This window comes from Saprolegnia parasitica, assembly GCF_000151545.1.
Source record: "Saprolegnia parasitica CBS 223.65 unplaced genomic scaffold supercont2.5, whole genome shotgun sequence".
Taxonomy (NCBI): domain Eukaryota; phylum Oomycota; class Saprolegniomycetes; order Saprolegniales; family Saprolegniaceae; genus Saprolegnia; species Saprolegnia parasitica.
This window is the reverse complement of record NW_012156399.1, coordinates 1,000,566-1,008,714: the sequence shown is the minus strand read 5'-3', so window position 1 is coordinate 1,008,714 and position 8,149 is coordinate 1,000,566. Positions and strand designations below refer to the sequence as shown.

At 61.3% G+C, this 8,149-nt stretch overlaps 4 protein-coding genes across 4 annotated transcripts in view; 1 reads left to right on the top strand and 3 right to left on the bottom strand.

Moving 5' to 3' along the window:
• The window catches only part of SPRG_19406 (serine/threonine protein kinase), a gene marked incomplete at both ends in the record, with an annotated part of 2,632 nt that extends 1,516 nt beyond the window's left edge, over positions 1-1,116 (bottom strand). Inside the window, 2 exons of the mRNA XM_012340892.1 lie at positions 17-339; positions 384-1,116. Coding sequence (XP_012196282.1) covers positions 17-339; positions 384-1,116 — 1,056 coding nt within the window. The remainder of the gene's footprint in view (positions 1-16; positions 340-383) is intronic.
• Positions 1,117-2,066: 950 nt separating this feature from the next.
• SPRG_02259 (hypothetical protein) lies at positions 2,067-3,250 on the top strand (the record flags this gene model as incomplete). Its single annotated transcript, XM_012340808.1, has 2 exons — positions 2,067-2,429; positions 2,474-3,250. The coding sequence occupies 2 exons, from the start codon at positions 2,067-2,069 to the stop codon at positions 3,248-3,250; spliced, it is 1,140 nt and encodes a 379-aa protein (XP_012196198.1).
• SPRG_02258 (sodium/hydrogen exchanger 3) lies at positions 3,233-5,370 on the bottom strand. Its single transcript, XM_012340807.1, has 11 exons — positions 5,187-5,370; positions 5,075-5,142; positions 4,960-5,023; positions 4,732-4,916; positions 4,642-4,683; positions 4,258-4,585; positions 4,146-4,200; positions 4,048-4,103; positions 3,752-3,996; positions 3,604-3,705; positions 3,233-3,560 (listed from the first exon to the last, which is right to left on the bottom strand). Exons 1-11 carry the CDS (start codon positions 5,341-5,343, stop codon positions 3,330-3,332), a joined length of 1,533 nt encoding a protein of 510 aa, XP_012196197.1. The 5' UTR covers positions 5,344-5,370; the 3' UTR covers positions 3,233-3,329.
• A 638-nt stretch (positions 5,371-6,008) lies between these two features.
• On the bottom strand, positions 6,009-8,039 carry SPRG_02257 (hypothetical protein; the record flags this gene model as incomplete). Its single annotated transcript, XM_012340806.1, has 1 exon — positions 6,009-8,039. The coding sequence occupies one exon, from the start codon at positions 8,037-8,039 to the stop codon at positions 6,009-6,011; it is 2,031 nt and encodes a 676-aa protein (XP_012196196.1).
• Positions 8,040-8,149: the final 110 nt, after the last annotated feature.

Here is an 8,149-nt window from a genome sequence, read left to right as displayed (position 1 = left end):
CGGCGCCGCGGCCGACGAGCTCGGCGACGGCCTTGGCGTGGTTGTTGCGCGCGGCGAGGTGCAGTGCGGTGCACTGGTTGATGCCGACGCCGTTGATGTCAATGACGTTGTCCCGCAGCAAGGTCGAGATCAGGTGGAAGTTGCCGACTTCGGCCGCGTCAAACAGCTGGATTTGCTTTTTGCGCAGGTCGCGAAGGTCCAGCATCTGCTTGGGTGCGCCGACAATCGAGCCGACACGCGGCAAACTGCGGTTGGACCCGAGACCCGAGCTGCCGACGAGCGTGTCGCGGGCTTGCTGCAGCGTCGCCTGGCCGTTGCTCGTCTCGAGTTCGTGGATGACTAGACACATATGAGAGGCAGAAAACGGGCAGGCAAAAGCGTACTCTGATCCTTGAGCATGAGTTGCTCGCGCAGCTGCCGGTTCTCTTCGAGGAGCTGCTTGATGACAACGTCCTTCGGGTCCGTCGAGGCTTCGGCGCCGCGCACAATGTCGTGGTTCTCGAGCAAGCTCGGGCGCGTGTAGTCCTGGTCGTTGGCTTTGGCGCCGCCCATTGTGGCGGCCGACGACGCAAACACCGACGCCTCAAACTGCGCGGGCGTCGGCTTGGACTCGTCGCTGCTGCCGCTCTTGCGGAAACGCTGCTGCTGCAGCGCCGTCACGTGCGCGCGGATCATCTTGATCCAGTCCTCGCACTCCTTGGCCGTGTTGGCCTGGGCAAACATGCGCTTGTCGCCCGTGTTGATCTCAAAGCAGTTGGCCTTGTTGTCAATGTTGGACTTCTTCACGACCGTGTCGGGGGAGAGCTCGAGCTGGCCCTTAAAGTGCGCAAGGTCCTGCTCCTCCTCCTTCTTCTTCGAGAAGAAGCCGCCGCCGACCTTGTAGTAGCACAGCTTGGCTTCGGCGAGCACGAAGAAGCGCTCTCGCCAGTTGGCCAAGGCGTCAATGGAGCCGATCGACCGCTTTGTGAGGTAGCCCGTCTTGGATGAGACAAACTCGCCCGCGCTGGCGGCCGCGCCCGACTGCGTCGTCATGTCATGGCTGTTGCTTCGCCCCTTCCAGGACGAGCTCTTCTGGAAGCGCTGCGACGCGCCGGTGAACTCGGAATTGCGCTGCATTTCGCCTACGCATGGGCCATGAGCATGCGCGGGCGGCAGGCGCCTGGGCGTGGTACCGCGACGCTGTACTGCTGCTGCTGCTGCTGCTGTCTCCGGGATACTAACGCCACTAGAGAACAAGCTCCCAACCAACGTCACCCGATTTAGCTTGGTTGTTGTATGCTCCGAAATACTATGTTATAGAGGTTCTGCCACGAAGCCCATACAAACACCAAGTCGCGTCTGGCCCCGCCTTGCCCGATGACCATCCGGATCTTCGGACCTCCACAACTCGATTTTGCACCCGGGCCAGGTCTTTAGGCCGGCGACACGACGCCTGCGACCTGCGACCTGCGTCGGCGTCCGTGGCTCGCGCTGGCCACGCACCCGCCCGCGTCTGCTGGGAGACGAGGCCATTGCGGGGCGGCCATGGGCGAAACGTTGTATTCGTGCTCTTGATACTCAACGCATGTCCCTGCGAATCCAGTTGTGGTCAGCGCGAGGGCCGCTGCCACGTCACGTCAAGGCAGCAGCATGGCATGGACGTGGGCAATCCTACGGCGTGGCGGCCAGGCCCTGCGCCATGCCTGCGCCATGCGGTGGCAGCGGCGACGCGCGCGGAGGCGCGAGTTACATGCGCAAGGACGTCGACTTGGCTGAATTCCAAGCGCGCGACCATGACGCGCTGGTGGCGTTTCATTGGCCGTGTTTTCATGAATTGCTTCGCTTCGATCGAAGCGTCAGCCCTCTTTTATTGGTCGTCGCATACAAACACCAAGTATAATCATAAAAGTTGAAGATCGAAGAAGAGGCAGAGGCAGTTTGCGCGCAACTTCGTTGAACTTCAAGCGCGCTTCGAAGCGTTCGATTGGTGCGCTTTATTTCGGCATACAAACTTCAAGGTACACGGCTGGTGGAATGCTTCGATTACGCAGCAATGGGCAAAAACCCACATTGGATCATCGCCGAGCATGCGCCGAGACGACTGCCGGCCCGCGACCGAGGACGACTTTGTCTACCTCGAGGACGACGACGACGAGGACCCGATCGAAGATGAGCTCCGCATGTGGGCGCGCTTCCGGCGGCGGCGCTTCTTCAAGTCGGGTCTCTCGACCTACGAAGAGTACTACTCGCGCAACGAGACAGGGCGGCGCCTCGGCCGCTTCTCATTGCACATGCGGCTCAACGAAGAGCGCCCGACCATCACGATCCTGCTAGGCAATCGGTCGTCGCGCAGCCGCCCATCGGCCGTGCGGCCCACCACCGAGACACCGCGGCGCGGTCGCAGCAGCAGCCTCGACGCCAATTGGCGCGTCTCCAAGTGCGGTGACGTGGTCCGGCCAAAGCTGCTTGCCGACCCCAACTTTAGCTTTTTCAGCACCGGTCGCTCTCCAACGTGCCACGCCAAGAGCAGACGCGGGAGCCGTCGGGCACGCAGAGTCTTCTTAGCCGGCCCACGAGCATGCCCGACGTGACGATGCCAAGCCCGCCGCAACTGCGGCGCCAATGCAGCTCGCCCGAGGTCTTCTTCGACGCGCAAGAGCCGCCTCTCGAGTACCAGGAAGCCGACACCGTGCGATCGAGCACGCCCGACGAGGATCCTCGTCCGAGCGACTATGGCGAGGGCGACGACGAGCCTTCGCCGCTGTACGGCGACAAGCAAGACGACGCCGGGCGGTTCCGCGCCAGCGACACCTCCTCTCGCCCGAGTGACCTCGACAAGTTTCGGCCCAGTGGCATGCGCGAATCCTCCTTCAGCAGCAACTACAACCCAGTTACGATCCGCAATAGCGTCACCAACAACGTCAACGTCGTCGCGTTCCTCGGTGGCTTCAAGGGCAGTCGGCGCTCGACGCGGTCCTCGCTCGACCAGCGGCCGTCCTTTGACTCGTACCGCATGAAGCGCAGCAAGAAGCCGGTCGCGACCGTGCCCGACACGAGCTTTGGCAAGCGGCTGCGCGACGCTCGCAACCGCATCCCGCCCGAGTTCCGCGACGACCTCCCGATCGCGCCGATCCTTGTCGCCAAGCCCATGCGGATCAAAAAGTCGGTCCAGTTCCGGCCCGAGAACGACGTCTTTGTCTTTGAGAAGCAAGACCCGATCGAGGACGACGACGACGACGTGTACGTTGTCGAGCTCGAGCACGATCTCTAGCACAACTGATTGTATCTCTGCCCCATGTATTTAATATGTAGTCAAGTTCGTGTCACTTCATGTAGTCGACGTCCATCGGCTAATGCAAGTTGGAAAAGTCGATCCCATCTTCGTCTTCGTTGGCACTCGTCGCGGCCACGGGGCGCAGCTCGTCGCCGTGCGCTGCCTCGGGCGCGGAAGTTGCCTTGGGCGCCATGTCTGCCGGCGTCATGTGCGTCAAGAATGGCACGAGGTACTTGGCGTCGAACTCGAGGATCGCCATGCGCTTGAGCGGGCGCACGAGCTGGTCAACCGCGGCTTCTTCGGACGGCTAGTCCAGTTCCATCAGCATACTGCAGTAAGAATTGGGGTACCGAGAGGCGCTTGATTTGAAGGTAGTTAAGCACGGGCACGGTGCCGCCGCCGCCAATGAAGAGCGTGATGAGTACGATGACCATGGTCACGTTGATGATGTACTACTCGGTGATGAGCCACATGGAAACGATGCACGGGAAAGCGTACGTGGCGCTGCAGCTCGTTGGGCCACTCGAGCGCGAGCGCAAAGCAGAGCGCGCCGCGGAGACCACTGAACCAGAGCATGTGCTGCGTGGCCTTGGGGATCTGGCGCTCGGGCGTCTTGCGGCTGTTGATGGCGTACGAGAGCGGGTACACGTGCAGCGCGCGGCCGGCAAGGCAGCCAAAGAGCGTCCAGAACGCAAACGAAAAGTGAAAGCCTTGCTGCATCGAAAACACCGCGAGGCCCAAGTCTACGTAAGGTGTCGAGGTCTTATTTTCGATGCATGCGTTGGTCGTCGTACTGAGGAAGATGGTGGCTTCCGAGAGGTACGAGATCGCGTTGAAGAACTTGGCGCAGCTACTCATCGATTCACCAAGAGCGCATGATGGACGATCGTACGTGGCTTTGCCTTCTTCAGTGAGGTTGTTGCATGTGTAGTGCTTCATGGCAATGCCTACGCGCCGCATCCGAATCCGTGTTCTGCACGACGACGACGACGATGGGAATGTACCGGTAAAGAGGATCGCGACGACGCCCGAGAGGTCAAAGACGTTGCAGACGGAGAACGGGAGGTACGAAAACATGACGTAGACAGCGACCTCGTGGAAGAGGCAGCCTTTGAAGTCGTAGTGCTTGAAGAGCAGCGCCGAGAGCATGCCAAAGAGGATCCCAACGAGCGTCGAGCCGACAAAGATGAAGATAAAGTCCATGATCGCCAGCGGAATCGCGCTCGCCGTGAACGCGTTGCCGATAAACTTGGAGAAGGACGCGAAGAGCACGATCGCGACCGCGTCGTTGAGCGAGCTTTCGCCAAAGACGAGGTAGAAGAGCGTCGGTTCCTACAAAACGAGACGGCGATCCGTGGGTGGCAGGGAAGGACATGGAATATACGTACGACGCGGAGCTCTTGAAAGATGGCGAGGACTGAGACCGTGTCCTAAACGCACCCTCAGAGGATCGGTTGAGACATGGACAGCAACGGTACCGTGGCGGAAATGAGCGCGCCGAACGAGAGCGCCTCGGCCAGCGTGAGCTTGAGGCTAATACCAATGTACCCGGCCGTGTACACGATCGAGCCGACGACAATGCTCGAGATGGTCGTGCCCGCGACGGCGTACGTGACGATGGCGGTGATGTTGTCAAAGAAGAAGCGGCGCTTCATCGTGTAGCCTACATACATGTCCTGCCTCTTGCCTCTCGGTCGACGCAGTACCCGAGTTGAAGATAATGGGCGGAAGAAGACCCACAAAGAAGATGCTCGGGTCAAAGGTCGCGAGCTGCATCATGTGCCGCATGAGCACGATCGAATATGGAAGCGTTGTGCGTACCGACTGCGTGACGGAGCTCGTGTGCATGAGGTAGAGCACGCCGCCGAGCATGCCCACAAGAATGGTCGCTAGGCGCAGACGTCATGCCATGGTGGTCGGTCGGTGCATGTACCGGCGGCTTCGGGGAGGAGGAACCAGTGCTTGTGGTGGGCGACGTAGTTGCTGACGAGGATCGCGAGCATGACGAAGCAGCTCGTGATCGCGAAGTAGACGGCGAACTCCTTCTGCGACTCCATGCCGATCTCATGCTCCGTCGTCGCTTCGCCCATATCTTCCCGTCGACGCTTCCAATCCAAGACTGAAACCGAAGGGTTTGTTTCACACTATTTCATGCGCGCCTGTTGGCATGCACGGCAATAGCGTACATCTCTAATCGTGTGACAATTTAGTCTAAATAGTGTGCATCAAAATCGGATCTGCAGTGGATCGCGTGTCTGCATGCTTGTGGCAGTCCTCATACCGGTACTGCGGCAGTGCTTGAGCCAGAGTAGAGACACAGCTTAGCGAGGCCAGGACACCACTAAAATTGCCGTCGAGCGATCGGCCTGCCTCCAGCTCCAAGAGTCAGTTCTGCGTTGCCGAAATGAGTCGCATCACGAAGATAGCCCACTTGTTGCTGTGCGGGAGTCCGCCTCCCTCCGTCTGGCGTTGAGCAGTAGGCACCGAGTACCGGTACGTACCCTGTCGAGCACCGGACGGAGGACCGGACAAAAAGTGAGTCGATCCTATACTCATACTAATAGTATGGTAGAGAGACCTAAGAACTGATGGCTCGCGCCCGGTCAGCCCCATTGCTTTCTGGTTGGACGATCCACTTGATAGATCGATACAGACCCGATCGCCAAGTCCCAGCCTCGTTGCAGTGCTCCATTGTACGCAGCGTTGACTGAGAGAGTGCGGTGGTGGAGTTATATTATGGGCTATCAGTAGGTGTCTATTCGGTCTCGAAAATCTGCGCGAGCTCCTTGAGCGCGGCAAAGAGGTCGGCTGCAAACGCGTGCGACGACGTGCCTTCCGCCGACTTGTTGCTCGAGATGTGGAAGAAGAGGTTCGAGTCGCCGGCAATCATGTAGCTGACGCCGTAGCCGTCGGTCGCGACGGGGCCAAAGCCGCCGCCCGGGCACACCATGCCGTCATACTCCGCCTTGCTCAAGAGCTTGGCGACATCCTTCCAGTTGTCCGTCTGCTGCTGCGGCTGCTGGCTCGTGCTGAGACGCCACGGACGCTGGAGCGCCTGCTTGAGGAACGGCGACTCGATGCCCATGCCGACCGAGACGCAGTAGAGCGTAAAGAGGTGGCGGTCGACACCCTCGCCGCACATGGCGCGGCGATACAGGTCCTGGTGGGCCTCGCCCGCCGCGTACGCCAGCGCCCGGCGCTCCGCGTTCGTCTTGGTCTCGTCGACAAGCGATAGGATAAAGGCCTTGGACGCGTCCGTGACGGGGCGGACCGTCTCGGTGCGGCCGTGCTTGTACAGGCGCGTCATGCTCGCCTCGTACGTCTGCGTAAACGTCCCGTGCGAGTTCTTGTAGTACGCGTACTGGAGCGCCATCTGCATGAACGCGTCCGGGCTCATCTTGAACTTCTTCGTGATCGCAATCTTGCCATAGTCCGTGTGGCTAATGACCGCGTGGTCAAACGTGGCAATCGCCGCCTGTGCAATCGCGAGCTCGGTCTGCACGGCGGCATCGAGCGCCGGCGTCCAGTCCCACTGGAGCACCTTGACGGCCGGGAGCGTCGCCACGTCCGCGTCCGACGCCTTGCAGTGGCCATCCGCGTTGTACATTTGGTCGAGGACTTCGCGCGTGCACGACTCTTCCCAGAGGTGCGCGACGACCGGCGCATCGGCCCACGCGTGCTCGACGTTCATGCCAATGCGGCCGTTGGCAAAGGCGACCATCGTGAGCGACTTGTCAAACCAGCGTGACGCGCCGTCGCCGTGGATGAGCGACCGGCCAAGCGCCTCCATCTCGTTGGGCGTGCCCTCGTCAAAGTACAAGACGAGGATCGCCGACTCGATCACGTGCAGCGACTTCTTGTTGACGCCGTCCGAGAAGTGCGTGTCGCGGAGCTCGGCCCACGTTGTGCGGTTGGCGGCCGTGAGCGCCGACAAGTGGGCTTCCGGCACCGTCGACGACGCCGCGGCGACGACGGCCGCGAGCTGGCGCTCCATGTCGCGCGCCGAGAGGAGCTGGCCGTACGTGCCCTTGGTGTAGAGAGGGACCTTGAACCAGCGGCCCTTGCAGTTGACTGCAATGTGCTTGGACGACTCGTAGCGCGCGAGCGTGTCCTCTTCGCGGCCCGGCAGACGCGTCGTCGAGAAGATGCGCTCGTACTGCGCCATGCACATGGGCACGATGCCGCGGAGCATGAGCGGCGGGAGCTGCTCGCGGTCGAGGTTCATCTTGAACGTGAGGAGCTGGCGAAGCATGCCGGCGGCGCGCGCGACGGGCACGGTCGACGGAATGTACTCGCGCGGCGGCAGCACGTAGTAGTTCGAGTTGATCATGAGCGACGTGCGGCCCTTGAGGTACACGTACTTCTCCCACCAGTCGGTGATGTAGTTGTCCGCAAACCAGCTCTTGAGCACGAGGTACTTGTGAAGGCGCGGGCCCACGGTCGCCTCAAAGTCCTTGGCGAGGCCTTCGATCTCCGCATACTCGGTCGCGTCCATGAGCGGATGTACCGACTTGAGGTAGCGCTCGATCGTGCCGCTCAGCGCCGGCACCGACATGCGCGGCAGCGCCGACTGGTACGAGTACGTGAGCGGGTCCTTCCCGCCGAGGAGCTTGACGAGGCCGCCCCAAAGCGTCACGACGTTGCTCACCTGTCGCGGCGCGAGGTACAGCCAGCCGCGGTAGCTCAAGAGCACGCGCAGCACAAGGCGGTGGATACTCATGAGCACGATAAGGCCCGCGAGCGCCGCCCAAGCCGCGAGGTACGCAAGGTACACCGAGTGCGGCATGTAGCTCGAGAAGGGCACGATCGCGTTGCCGACGTGCCAGATGGCCCACGACAGCGTCGAGTCGCGCCACCACGAGGTCGCGGGCGACGCCAGCACGGCGGCAATGACGA

What these genes read in the sequence shown, in the direction of transcription:
- SPRG_02258 (XM_012340807.1), bottom strand. Translation starts at nt 5,343, where the DNA reads ATGGGCGAAGCGACGACGGAGCATGAGATCGGCATGGAGTCGCAGAAG. An exon ending in CGTCGCGATCCTCTTTACCG is followed by an intron (nt 4,201 to 4,257) that starts GTACATTCCCAT and finishes TGCGGCGCGTAG; the next exon opens with GCATTGCCATGAAGCACTAC. An exon ending in ACTGAAGAAGGCAAAGCCAC is followed by an intron (nt 4,104 to 4,145) that starts GTACGATCGTCC and finishes ATCGATGAGTAG; the next exon opens with CTGCGCCAAGTTCTTCAACG.